The sequence below is a fragment of the Falco cherrug genome, chromosome 2 (genome assembly GCF_023634085.1).
Source record: "Falco cherrug isolate bFalChe1 chromosome 2, bFalChe1.pri, whole genome shotgun sequence".
In the NCBI taxonomy this organism is placed as follows: Eukaryota; Metazoa; Chordata; class Aves; order Falconiformes; family Falconidae; genus Falco; species Falco cherrug.
Genome location: NC_073698.1, coordinates 104,841,939 through 104,856,700, shown reverse-complemented (window position 1 = coordinate 104,856,700; position 14,762 = coordinate 104,841,939). Strand labels below are relative to the sequence as shown.

The following is a 14,762-nucleotide window of genomic DNA, read 5'->3' as shown; positions in this document are numbered from 1 at the left end:
ATGATGATGATGATGATAATAATAATAATAATAATAGAAGTAACTGATTGTTCCTGTGTGATGGCAGTTATTATGTATATGAGGTATTGTGTATTAAGGTCTGTCTGCAGTGATTATCATAGAGAAATAGCTATTTCTTTTAATAAAAACTATGATAGAAATAGATAAAAAGTAGATGAAGTAGGAGATACTCTAAGATGAGGTTTTCAGAAGGGCCTGAGAAAGTTAAATGTACAAATACCAGTGCATTATATCTTGATTTGTACATATAACCCTATCAGGTGCTTTTCAAAGTTAGTTCTCCTATGCAGATGTTTACATTTCCATATGGTGTGTTTTGCCTTTTTAGCTGAGACATAGTTATTAAAAAAAATATATGCTAGGGTTATAAAGAAGTCTTAAAAAAACTAATTAAGACCTGACTAAAAGAAAAAAAATTCTGATGAGAGAACACATTTATTTATTGGGTTCCACAAATTATTCACTGCAATTATTAGCATTAGAGAATGAAAATAATTTTGACATGTTAAGATATGCTGGTTTGTGTTTCTTCATAAATTAGTCTTAGTTAGGATGCGCTGACGGTATTACTAAGTTGGAAAGGATTTAAACAAGCCAGTAATGATCAGTTACCTTACAGTTTTCCCTTCATTGTATTCAAACTGTCATTAATACAGTCAGAAGTATTCACAGCACTCAGTTGTGTACTCCTAGGTGCACACATTGTGTAAGATGCTGGTCTCTCTCAGTGCTCTGCATCACCAAGTGGAAATTCTTTTGGAGAATCCTTGTGTTACTGAAGAAACGTATTAAGCCATGTTATTTGGAAAGGTCTGCGTTCTTACATATACTACCTGAGAAGCATCGTAACTTACAGTCTCTTATAGATGCAATTACCATCTTTCACATCACTCTATTTCACTTAAAAGCCCCCAAACTCAATATTGATACTGCAGTTATTAGATATGCTGGACGGTCCAGAAATGCTTACCTCCTCACTATATACAAAGTTTAATATTTTGGATGATTCTAATAATCAACCATCACAAACATATTACCTTGAGTAATGTGGTATATTTTTATATGAGATCAGCCAGTTGAGTTCTTGACAAATAACTTCTTAGAAAGGAATGTCTAAAAAAACCCCAAAACGCCCACATTTACAAAATTGAAAGTGTCTTCCAAAAATGAGGTTTTTGTACTACCGGTTTTCATCCAAATCTGAATTTTGTAGTTACATTCCTTATTAGTTAAGTACCAACATTCAGCGATACCAAAAACAAAAATTGTGCAGCATGTGCAGCATAGTCTTTACCTGTAAAGAAACCTGTGCAATGTTTAGTATACTACTGTATTGCTTATCAGAAACAGTCTTTTTTTCTTTTTTTTTCTTTCCCCCACCACAAATGAAATCAACCTTATTAATCTTACAGTATTGTACTTTGTTTACTAAGTTGATTACTCTTTTGGCTTTTCACCGTGTTTTATGTTAGTGAGTTGTATTGCCCTATGCTTAATGCAGATGCTTTGGATTCATGCTATTTAATTTTACAACTTTGCAAAAGTATACAACATTGCTTAAAAGCAGGTTGGACAAACTGAGCTACAAATTGTATTTACCTTCAAGGAAGCAAGACTTTGAATCAGTGAAAATACTACTGTTGCAGTGTGTGCAGCATGTCACAGATGTGATGGATATCATAAATGTGGCAAATGTCACGAAGGTTTCAGCTACCTATTGCTATCATAAATGCAGACAGTTCATGCTTTGGATTTGGTCTCTGTTAAAAAAAAAATCAATGTAGCAGCATCCCATTACTAGTCACAGAATGGTTGAGACTGGAAATGATTGCCTCTTGTCCTGTCCCTGGACACCACTGAGAAGAGTCTGACCGTCCTCTTTACACCCTCCCTTCAGCTATTAATCATGAGGGCCCTGCCCTGTCTTTTTATCACAGACAGAAAACAAAACTGATAAGCACAATCATATGGCCTAAGAAGGAGTCAAATAACAAGAAAAGCAATCTAGAGAAAAAAAAATAATTCAAATATTCTGAAAAATGTTGCATCTTTTCTATTAAAAATATTACTGGTTTTAGTTACATTTCTTCCTGTCAAATTATAGGTTTAAATAAGAAAGCATGAAATATATGCTTTTGATGTGACTTTGGAGATCATGAATGTCACTTGTAAGATTTATAATTTTCTTTCTTTGACTACCTTGTGCACTTGCATAGAAGCAAATTTGATAAGTCATTGCAGAGACTTACAGGGGCTAAGAATGTTCAATTCTGAGCAAAAGATGAGTTGATGAGTTTTATCACATAAAGTCACTTTGCAAAAACCATTCACCAAAACTCCCTGTAATGAAGCAGAGATTAATGCATCTGTTGTCTCTTTCTGATGTTACAACAGTAAGTGTGACAAAGTGGCTAAAATTGTACTTTGTTCATCTGTATAGTAAATCTTCCTATTCTTTAGCCCCAAAGGGTGTAAAAATACTTCATTATAGAAAATCAATATTGAAAACTTTTGGCCTATATATGTTACTGACTTGTTAAAATGTGATATTCATGTTAGGAAATCCTCTAAATTTTTACCTAATAGAGCTCTGTACTGCATGTTTTTGTTAATCTTGCAATAAGCTTAATGTCATTTAAAGTAGATTTTTAATAACATTGGATGTTTTTCTTTTAATAGTAGAATTATTTTTTTTAACAAAAAGAGTATTTTAGATTTTATTCCGTTTCTATTTAATAATTTGCTTAATTTTTAATAGGTATATATGCCTCAGCATCTTTCCTTACTAGCATAACTTTTTACCTGTGCACTTATGAAACATAAAGGTAAAAAAAAAAAAAAAAGGAAGACAGAATTTTTGATTTCCTTGACGATGATTCTATTTCATGAGTTGGTCTTACAGGCTAAAATTGTTATATATTTATAATCATAATTAATGCATAAATCGTAAACTGGTTTTTGTACTTCCAAAACTCAACACAGTTTTCCAAGTAATTTCATACTAAATTAGGTGTAGTTTATATTATACAATGATGACATTTGATTGAAAAAAAGACAGCATAGCCTTTGTCCTCTGTTCCTCCAAGATATATCCAGCAAAGCAGAAGCAATACACCTAAGAATTATGAAGAAAATAATCCGGTGGTATGATAAGTCTGATGTTGAAACCTTGAAATGTGAACAGAACAAAATACCTTAAATTGAGATTTGTAATCTCTTTTTTTTTTTTTCCCCTCTGTTAACTTCCCTTAACTGCAGAATTCAGGGCATTACTTGGAGTTGGTATCTTTGCTATGTCAGTCACTAGTCACAGGTTAGCACATGCTTGAGAAAGAGACTTCCAGTATTATTTACCCTAAACCTGAGGCATGTAGCATTGGTTGCAATACCTGGGGGCAGGTCTCTGCACCACAGAGCCTGCCGCTGAGCTGCTGTTGTTGGACACACTGGGAGCAGCACAGGGCTAACGTAAGGAGTCGAATAGTGAGTCTGAGCACACTGTGCTGGGGTCTGAGGTATATAATGTATAGACATAGGGGCACCACATGCTGGAAATGGAGTTGGGTGTACAAGGTAATTTTAGCCATGCTGTTTGGATTTTTAGTCCTTAAAGTTTCTCAGAGATATTTTTGTTGTTTTCTGGACCGCTCTGTGTGTAAAAACAGGAAGAACAATTAAGATTGGAGGTGGTGGGAAGAGAGAGAGATTAGGGAATGGAGGGAAGCTATCAGTAGGACTCATGTTGTGGAGGTAAGGAAGACAGATGGGAAAATACAGAAGGTAAACACACAAAGCTAGACTCTGTTCTGAAAATATGACCAGAAGGATAGGAAGAGAGATGGGGGTTAGGATCCTGATTTGAGAAAGACGTAGTATTTTTTCACTTTTGTCTATGAGAGAATTATGTAACATAATATATGAAGCCAGAAGTCTGGCCATCCTAAATTATTCCCATAATTCTGTCCTGGAATACATGTAACAATTGAAAGTTTTGTACAAGTAATTGGCAACACCTGATCATTTTATTACTAAAATAAAAATTGCTGCTAATGTGAGAGATCTGTAAGGGGAGCCACCCTGTTCTAGTTCTGATGACGTGTTCTTGGTGACTTGCTGATATAAAAAATGACTGATAGATATATGCAGCAGTTTCTTTTAAACGTCATTATTGGCATACTTAGCTTATTTTATCTAACTATGTTTTCTTTACAATTTGTTCTATTTTAGACAAGTTTAGACAATTTTAGGCAGGTTTATCTATTCACAATAAATATTTCTATGAACGCAAAATATCTCGGAATTTTTCTTTGTTTAGTTTTGTGGTTTGTTTTTTGGATTTGGGTGTTTTGGGTTTTTTTAAATGGTCAACCAAATACAATTTCTTAATTTCAAGTGGAGTTCAAAGAAAAATAGGTAGATTGAATTTATGTGACTCCGGCAGGACTGAGCACCAGAACAATGCATTGCTTTTACTGCCCACCATTTAAGGTTGAAGGTGGCATTATTAACAACATGTATTGCATCTAGCTAAAAGATACCTTATCTTTTTCTCTATGTTAATGGAAATGGAGAAATTAGTGTGGTGATTGGATATTAAAAATAATACCACAGTCAAGGCTATGAGGGACTAGTATTGCTTGCCATTAATAGGGGGCTCTTACATAAACTGTATAAGTAGTAGATAGTACATCATAGTATTGAATATCAATCTTTTATTGTAATGCATTTTGAGAGGAACCAAGAGTCTAGGGCAGGGGAAAGGAAACATTACTAAGAGCAGTGTTTCCTGTCACATGCTGTGACAGAAATATGTACCTCTGCAAAACTGCTGATCTCAAACTTTTGAAATGATCAGCTGGATTCTGCAAAAAACCCTCTGGTTTTAGGTAATAATCGTGACAATTTAAAACCTTATATATGACGAATTTCATTTGCTTTTCTATTTCAAAACTTCACGTGCAGATCTTGCATGTTTTTCCTTGCAGCCACATGATCGTGATAGTATCAGTAAAATTGTGAGTTAGTAACCCTGAAGTTCTGTAGTTCCTGTCTTCCTTTTAAGTATGATTATATATTAAAATCTAATCATCTAGCCTCATTTCTTAAATCTTTCTAATAATATTTCTTGTTCCAAAAAAATACACGACAGTTATTGTACCTGTCTGGGGAGGTTCTGCTTTACCTCCAAGGAAAAGCTATTCATTCCAAAATATTAACTACTGCGAAACAAGTATGAGGAACAAAATACAAGAGAAAGAGAGATGCCTGTTAACCAAGTTGTGGTGGAGTTAATTTAGAATAATAAATTATAAACTTATAATTTTTTTATAATTATACAATATTTATACTATTATATAATAATTTAATAAAATTTATAGTAATAAGAATAAAAAATAAGGTGCTTACAGGATGGGTGGCAAGGACACTAGATTTGCTAGAGGATGTAGTTTATTAAAAGTAATTGTTGATAGGAAACATGCCTGTGTTAACCATCTAAGAGAGAGGTTTCCAATAATATACTACAGAAAATGTCCCAGCATCTTAGACCTGACATTGTATGATCCAGGAAAGGAAATTATTCAAGGAATAAATAGCCAAAAGTTTGAAAACCTATGTTCTTAAGTAAAGAAGTGTAAATCTGATTCTGAATCTAGTTTGCTGTTATAGTTGTCTGGACACGTGCTGAATCAGGTAATTTGCCATATCTAATTTTGTGTATAATGCTGAACACACGCCAGAGCTGGATCTTTGAAGTCATCAGTTGAATTATTCTGGATGAGGCAGATGATATATTAGTCTGTTCTTGAATCACTGTTCTCAGACATTATACCTAACAAGGACATTCAAATGCTAGAGACAGTTCTCAGGTCAGAGTTTGCTTCTCTTACATAGTTCTCTTATGCAGGTTATCCAAATCGCTTCTCCTAATTGGAGTGCTAACTTATCAGTTTCTTTCTTGTGTGGGAAAATGAACAATTTGAGTTTAGCTGATGCTGGAGCCTCAGTATTAACTACTCTAAAATGTCATTCTAAAGTTATAATTATAGAATCCTACTCTCATACAATACTTTTGTTTAATTTTGTACCATTGGGATATAGTCTTTGTTCCTTCTAGGCATCTTTTTTCATTTAGATCACCTCATCTCTTCAAAATAATACTCTGTCTTTCACCATTCAAGCTTATAACACCACTCCTGAACTTTATAATATCCTGGGCTGCATAAAAAGAAGTGTGACCGGCAGGCCAAGGAAGGTGATTCTTCCTCTCTACTCACCTTTTGGGAGATCCCACCTGGAGTACTGTTTCTAGCCCTGGGGTCCCCAGCACAAGAAAGGCACAGACCTGTTAGAGCAGATCCAGAGAAGGGACACAAAAATTATCAGAGGGCTGGAACACCTTTCCCATGAAGAAAGCCTGAGAGGGCTGGGATTGTTCAGCCTGGAGAAAAGGCAGCTCCAGGGAGACCTTATTGTGCCTATCAAAACTTCAAGGGTGCTGATAATAAAGAGGAGGATGGACTTTTTAGTAGGGCCTGTAGCAACAGAACTAGGAGCAACAGTTTTAAACTAAAAGAGAGTCATTTCAGATTAGAAGTAAGGAAGAAACTTTCCATAATGAACATGGTGAGACACTGGAACAGGTTGCCCAGGGAAGCTGTGGATGCTGCATCCCTAGAAATATTCAAGGATGGGTTAGATTAGACTTTGAGCAAACTGATCTAGTGGAAAATGCCCCCGTCCATGGCCAGGGGTCTGGACTAGATGATCTTTAAAGGTCCCTTCCAACCCAAACCATTCTATGATTCTATGATTTATTGTGTGCCTATATGAATATGAACAGCAGTAGCTTTTGTACATTAGGTTTGTTTGTTGTTGGGGTTTTTTTTCAGTATAGGGCCATAAGGTTCAGATATAAGATGATCAGGGTTGCTTTTTGTAAAAATGAAGTGTATTCAGGCTCCTAGTTCTGTATTTAGCTATTTAGAAGTCCAGTATATTGTCTTAACTGGTAGTACTTTATGTACAAAAGTGTAAAAAGATCAATTCACTTACACCCTGAAGTGTTTGGTTTGTTTTTGGTTTTTTTTGTCAGGTGTAAATTAATCCTGAGCTACAAGGAGTTAAGCAGCATATGTTTTTATTTTTTAATGGTTTAAACTTTCTCAGTGATCTGCAGGGAAGCTTTTTTCTTTTTGTATAGTACATATATTGCATTTAAGTATCCTCAACATATATCAACATATAAGAGGGTCCACTTTCTAATTTCTACTTGGTTATACTTCATTTTCAGTTGATAGAATCTCTTGATTTCTGTTTATTCACTTAATTTGTTTCTTAGTTATTCTAGAATACTGGAGGGATCAGATATTGTAGATATGTAAAATAGTCAAACTTATGTTTTCAATGTCTTGGCTTTAAGGTTTGTTATTTTTTCATGTTGTATTTTATATTAAACATTGTGTGCTTCTATTTGATAAATAATAATCCTGTAACCATTTAAGCATAATATGCTACAGTTAGTGAAGTAGAACAGACCAGAAAAAACAAAATCTCTTTACACCAGTTATTCCCTTCAAAATATTTTTTAAAAATTGTGTTTTATTTTATAAGGAATGTAAAATTTTTATTACTTGTACTGTTAAGAATTTTTTATGGTATTATTTTCTTTGTGTGAAATATATACTCCATGTATCTTAATCTATTCCTGACTAGGAAATCAAAAATCATCTCACTTAAGACCATTTGTCTGAATCAAGCCTTTAGCATGATGCTCTTCTTCCTGCTATACTGGAGTTTTTGTGCTGCTCGAGAAATGTCTGCAAGGGCTTTATTACCTAGACTTTCTGAGAGGGAAAATGTGAAGCTGTTTTTGTTTAGGAATGTTTTACATTTGAGAATTGTTGATTTTGGAATATCTTTTTATTGGATGGAATTTTAGTACTATTTGTGTTTTATGATGTTAAAACTGTTAGTACCTGTAGTTATGTATAGATGACAGTCTATAACTCACCTATTCTTTTAAAATATAAAGAAACAGATACTATAGGCATTCAAAACCTACTTTCAGAAGAGAAAGCAGTCTGAGATGGAAGTCCCTATTCTTCTAAATGCTTTACCTGTGGTATATAAGTATACCCTACTTTTTTACTTGTAAAACTTTTTAAATACGAAATGAGTTTGCCATGTTTATTTAAATCAACAGAGAGCATCAAACCACATGATGTTACTTAGGAAGGAAAGTTAGTCAGATTCAGACAGAATGCTTTCCTGTCTTCCAGCTTCATGCCAGTGTTCATTAATGGAGTAAATATAAATATTTTCTTATTCTAATAAATTGTGCATTGGAGGACGGTGCTTATCTAAAATGTGTTGTGGAGTAACTACATTCTGTGCCTCATGAACACTCTGATGAGATTTCTGATCCATATGTTGAACACATTAGGTGCAAAACCAGTCTGCCACGCAGAAGTCAGTTTGTGCAGTTTTCCTTCAAGTGGCTCCTACTACTAACTGAATTTCCAGAGCAAAGGCCAGGGCTCTGACTCTGAGATTCCTGACCATACTTAAGCATTAAGCAGGCATGTGCAATTTGCTTTTTTCTTCATAAAGTTCCACTTGTGTGAGGTGTCACATCCTGAAGCTTCTTTGATAGTTCATTCTTTGCATTAAGATGTTTAGACAATTAAATATATATTTTTAAAGATCTATGGAAGTCAAGGAGCACTGGAATTACTTATTAAAACATTTGGAAAAGAATAAGTTCCTGTATCTGGTAAATAAATTCATAGGAAAACATACTTTACTTACTTTGATGAAACTACTTGCTTTCCTACAAAAACAAGGGCTGGACAGGTATTAAGAAAAATGCTGCTGGTGTTGAGCAATTTAGCAGCCTTGTCTGTTGCTCTGTGATTTAAAACATACTGATAACAGGGTTTTTCAGTCAATGCCTGCCTGCATGCATGCAGCAGCATGATGTCACCAAAAAGTTGTAATTTTTGACAAAAGCAAACACAGAAGGATGTTGAAAATGTGCACTTCAGCAGCAAGGAAGTAGTTTTAAACCATTCCTGAAGCTATTTTTTTTTTTTTTTTTACTTTAGTTAAATGTGCTCAGTTCTGGTCTCTGATAGACCTATTAGATATTTTCTAGTCTAGTGTTAAACGGTTTCTGAGAAGACCAGAATACAATTTCCAGAGACACATCTAGAATCTTTTAAGAGCTATTTATCAAAATAAACATATATACCTACATATTTTAAATATTAAAAGGAGATACTATGACACCAGCTGTAAAAGTGCTAGAGCCTTTCCTTGACTTTCAGGAATATAAAGAATATTTTATTAATACTCAAGGTATAATATGAAAGGGATAAAAAAAACATTAAAAAATTATAAATAAATATTCCGTAGACAAAAAGTATGATTCACCCAAGACATAAGTAGAAAAGAAAGGAAAGTATTACTCCCTCTCTTTTTCTAGAGACCATTAAACTGTTCCTGTTATCCAGAGAAACAGCAAGCAGATAATTCTTATCACTGCTGGCATTGTGATTGGAAAACTATAGTTTGTAAACCAGCAGTTTCGTCTGTGTCAGACTCTGTGTTTGGCTGCATGTTTAATGTAGCCATTTATAGGCAGGTTTGTAAGGAAGACGGATCATCTTTTGGCTTGTCAGTAGCTTGATGATTTCATAAGAAACTGGTATAAAGATTTTTCTAAATTGTGTACCGATACAGACAATATTTTTTCCAAAATAGGTAGAATATGTAGCAACATTTTAGGTATTCTTTTATTATTTTTTTGTCTTCTAGGTTTATTCATACAACTAAACATCTCTCTTTGGAAGGATTTCATAAAGTATAAGATACTTCCAGTGAGAAGTGGGTAAAGCTTTTACATGTCTATGAAGATTTGGAGAGTGAATGTAATTTCTCCATAGCAAAAGATGAGACTATAAAATCAGCAAATAAATAGATTATATATATGAGTTTCATAGGTCACCTCCTTTTGTCATACAGATGGGTGTCTGAAGAGTTTCTCATCCTCAGGAAGAAATGCTCTTTGTCATTTCTAAGATAATGTCTTTCAAGGGCCTTATGTGGCCTCATGCTAAATATCATTAGCAGGTGTTCTCTTCCTGAAAATTTCAGCTGAAACAGTTTCAGCAGAGGAGAAAGCTACCAAAATAAAGGCTCAAGAAATGCAAGCTTGAATACTGGTGTTTTCATTATCCATAATGGATCACTACAGTAATCAATTGAAATTTCTATGTGGATATGAATGCTTGGATAGGGGTATGTGGCTTGTTTTACCAGAACAGTTAATATATTTGTGTATTACTTCTTTTTTCCAGATGCTCCAATGTTTGTCTCAAATCAAACCATGTATTACTCCTGGGAAGGCAATCCCATCAATATAAGCTGTGAAGTGCTAGCAAATCCGTCTGCCTCAGTTCAGTGGAGAAGAGGAAAATTAGTTTTACCAGTAAAAAATACAACACATCTGAAGACCTACAGTACAGGAAGAAAGCTGATACTAGAGGTAAGACTTTAAATGGGAATCAGTGTGGTGGCATTAATGAGTTCCTTCCTCGGTCTGGCAACATTGCAAGTACTGTGGAATACATTTAAGGACAAAACTTACAATTTAATAAGTAAAGGTGGTGTTTGTTTTTTTTTCTTTCCAAAACCCCCCACCTATTTATGAACTGATTTATCTCCACATTTCTTGTGAGCAGTTAGAAAATAAACCTTATTTACATGGCTTCTGCTTTGTGCTCAGTTTTCCATCTGCATTGAACAACAAAAAAAGCAATTTCCTTTCCTTGCAAGTCAATAAATACATAAATAAATACAAAATTAACCCATCAAGTTAATACTAAAAATCAAAGTGACTACCTGTTAGGTCCTTGGTATATACAAAAAGGTTTGTGTGGCTTCAGTCAAGAACAAAGCAGAAGGGTAAAGTGATAATAAACTGCAATTAGCTTTGATTACAATTGTTTTCTCATGGAGGGATTGGAAAAATAAGAAATAAGCTCCCTTCTGTTATCTAACAAGTACATGTAAGAACAAAACCTGAGAAAGGCCAAAGACAAAGACTGGACCTTAATAATCCATTTACTTTAACTTGACTACACGGTTAATGACTCAGCAGTGGTGTATAGCAAATCATCATCCTTAATTAATCATTTCACAACAAAGTGTAACCGGTGTCCCCAGCCCTGGTCTTACCTGTTACAGGGATGACATACAGTCTTCCTCAAGTGTGGAAGAAGTTAAGTTTTCTCCATTTCTTTCTAGTATTTCTTCTCAGTTGCCATGGGAAAAGAAGTTGAGAAGCACTGGAGTGGGGTATCTCTTTCAGATCCCAAGCAAGAGGTGTACAGTGAAATGAAAAAAAAACCCTGTTTTTTTCCTGAAGTCCAAACAAGTAACCTCATGTCTTGTAGTAGAGGATATATATTTAAAAAGATACAGTCTTACTCTTGTCTGAAGGTCATCATTAGGTTTGTTTTTTATTTTAAGTAAAACTTACAACACAAAATGTGCTTTGCAGTTGGTGGTTCTTTAAGAGCTCTTCCATTCTACTGTCACCTGACTAGATTCCAGCAGGGCATTAGCTCCCTGTGATATCTATTACCTGTTCTGTCTTAAATGCTTATTCACCTGAATTTACATTTAAGCCACATCCCTTACATGTTATTTTCTCCCCAAATGTCTGTTATATTGTGAATGCTGCAAACAATAAGAAGTTTAATATTATTCTTGTATCATCTATAGTTATCAGCAACTTTCAGACCTTTCACTGCTTAATTAGTGAAAACATCAGTTTGTGCAAATAGCACAATAACACAACAGTCTATGAAAAAATGTGGTTTCTTAGATTTTTTTCTTGTTTACAAGTGAAATGGTAAAGATGAACAATGTCACCATTTTCCATTATTTGATATTCTAATTTGAATTTGAGAGAGGGGCATTTAACATATTTAGATCTGTATTTGGAGAATATAATAGATAAGCTGAAGCAAGAACACATCTACATATTGGTTAAGGAAAACAGATTTGTGTTTCTGATTTTTTTAAAGAACTTTCATATTTGGTTAGAAACTACTATTTACAAACTGTATTCATTTTAAAGATTGCTCCCACATCTGACAGTGATTTTGGACGATATAATTGTACAGCCACAAACAGAATAGGAACCAGATATCAGGAGTATACACTTGGTCAAGCTGGTAAGTTAAAAAGTTGTTTCCTTTTCTTTAAGTATTTTTTTCTTTTTTAATCAAAATTAAGTTCAGGCACACTCTTCTTTTTATTTTATTCCAATAGAATGTTTGCAGTTAATTTTATTTCTCTAAAAGTTGGGTTGAAATATAGATGAAAATAAACTATTCCCTCAGAATATGAATCTTCTTTGGATTTAATGTTAAGGCCTTCTGAAATCTTAAAAAAATTATATTAGTCTAACTTTTCTTCCCTTTGCTCTTACTATATCCTACATTTAAAACAGTTTATTTTGTTACTTTAGCGGAGACACATGGGTTTCGGGCAGTAAAAAAAAGAAAGAATTAGGAAAGTCTTTTTTTCCTTTTTCTCCCTGGTATTTTCTTGATAAACAAAGGATGGAAAAAGACTGAAATACTTCAGCAAAGAATTTTTATCTTTTTCATGTGCACTTCCACTTATTTAAAAACATATTTTGACCCAGAGAGCTAGATTGAATTAATTTAAGCTCTGAGGTGTTCTACAACCAGTTCTTACAAAATTTCTGAATATTTCTAGGTCCCTCTATTGTGGATTAGGTAAATATAAAGATATAACTGTATCTTTGTTCTTTGAAATAACAATTGAGAGTAAATGATAGTTTGTTAGTATCTGTTTCAATTACATTTTCTTGTGGAATGGACTAACACTTCTTCAGCAAGCTTAGAGGTCTCCCAGCATGTGGATCTCAGTATTTAGATGATGCAAATTGTTCTACTTTTAATGATGTCTGTGGAGTTATAATGCAGTTTACAGTACCAAAAGAACAGCCATACTGAAAGCTATACACTCCTTGTGATGCATTGTGATGGACCATTTTCATCAAGTAACTTTCAGGTCATACCATACTGCCAGTCTGGCTGATACATAACAAGGGGACAGGTAGAAATAAGGTCTCATATAATGGTTTTTTTAAAAGTAGGTCTCATATATTTTTTATGAACTTGAATATTTCAGCTATAACTTTTGGTTATATTTTTTTAAAAAATAAGAAAATAGACTTTTTGGAGCTCTGCTAGGAGGACTTTTGGAGGTGCATTGCTGAAATGTGTGCATCCAGTCATAGGGAGGCTGTCTTACCTGGTCTGGTATTTTAATATCTATAGTTTTTCTCAGTAGGGTAATTATTTTCATTTAATGTCTCAAGAGTTATGAAAAGCATTTTTTTATTAAGAAATTTCTTGGAAGTTCTACACAGCACTGAAAGATTTTCCCATTACCTCTAAAGGATGGATTAGCACCATATTTTACCATGAATACTATACAATTTTTCTTGTTTTTGCATAGTCATCAAAAGAGCTGAGCTTCCTAAAACAGGAAATTGTGGGGGTTTATGGAAAAACCAGCAAATTTCTATATGGCACAATTTTACCTCATCAAGAAGATCCATTCCTCTTCATTTTACAACTTTCTGGGGTATTTAGCTGTGTGTAGATCTGCAATTTGATCTTCCTTTTATAGCTACATGTGGCTAATGAGAAATATATTACCTTTTCCTTTTGTATTTAACCATATTAGTCCTAGCTAAGTCCTGATTTCATTAAACACTTTTTTCCACGTTACAAAACTCTCTCCTATGTAAGAACTCACACAATCTAATACAAACCTAAAATTTATTTTTTTGTGAAAAGAAATTCCAGAAGAGAAGTTTATAGAATCTTCATTCTTGTTTATCATCGTTTACCTGGTTGATCCAGTTTATTTCAATGGAATTACTTGAATAATTGAGTTTCTGTAATAGGGCTGAAGTTGTGACTGTAGCAGTTCATCAGTACTACATGTGGCACTAAATATGAAAAATAAGTACTCCCTGTGATGCTTAAATTTGAGGTAGTAATAGAAAAGCCTTAAACTTAAGGAAAGACATAATTAATTTCTATACCAACTAATTTGTCTCTAATTAAGGCATCTCTAGACTTGTGGGAAGTTAACATTGATTTGAATAGGTAAACTATATCTATTATGTGTATATTATTTTTGCCATCATTAAATTTAGGAAGTAGATTTAACCTTTACATGTCTCAGGACTTGATTTTCTATATATTCAAGACTAGCGCAAGGTTGCATAGATACATTAAATTCATTAAAAAAAAAAGGGGGGGGGGATTGCACATAATTCTCTGATTTTAGTAATTTACATCTATCTCTCTTCAGTACCAGGCTTTCTCTTTGGGGCGACGTGCATCTGTTGATTCAACAGCAGCACTGGTTCTGCTTGTCCTGCTGGGATAAGTGGACACTTGTTTCTGGAGTATCACCTCTTAAGATTTATTACCTGTGTTGCTTCACTGAAAGGGAAAAGCAGTAGAAGGGCAATGTGAAAGCCGCTAGGATAATTTCTCAGTTTCTCTCAGAAGCAGAAGACTTGCCACTAGCAGTCTTTCTTAAACCCATGAACATAAATGATAGGAAAGGGAAAGGAAAATCCCCTTTGCATCCCTCTGGTGTCTTACCAGAAAAGATGAGAA

The 14,762-nt window shown here is 34.0% G+C and overlaps 1 protein-coding gene across 1 annotated transcript in view; it reads left to right on the top strand.

The window, feature by feature from the left end:
* The window catches only part of NCAM2 (neural cell adhesion molecule 2), a 305,227-nt gene that overhangs the window by 209,321 nt on the left and 81,144 nt on the right, over positions 1 to 14,762 (top strand). Inside the window, exons 10-11 of the mRNA XM_055703179.1 lie at positions 10,380 to 10,567; positions 12,167 to 12,263. Coding sequence (XP_055559154.1) covers positions 10,380 to 10,567; positions 12,167 to 12,263 — 285 coding nt within the window. The remainder of the gene's footprint in view (positions 1 to 10,379; positions 10,568 to 12,166; positions 12,264 to 14,762) is intronic.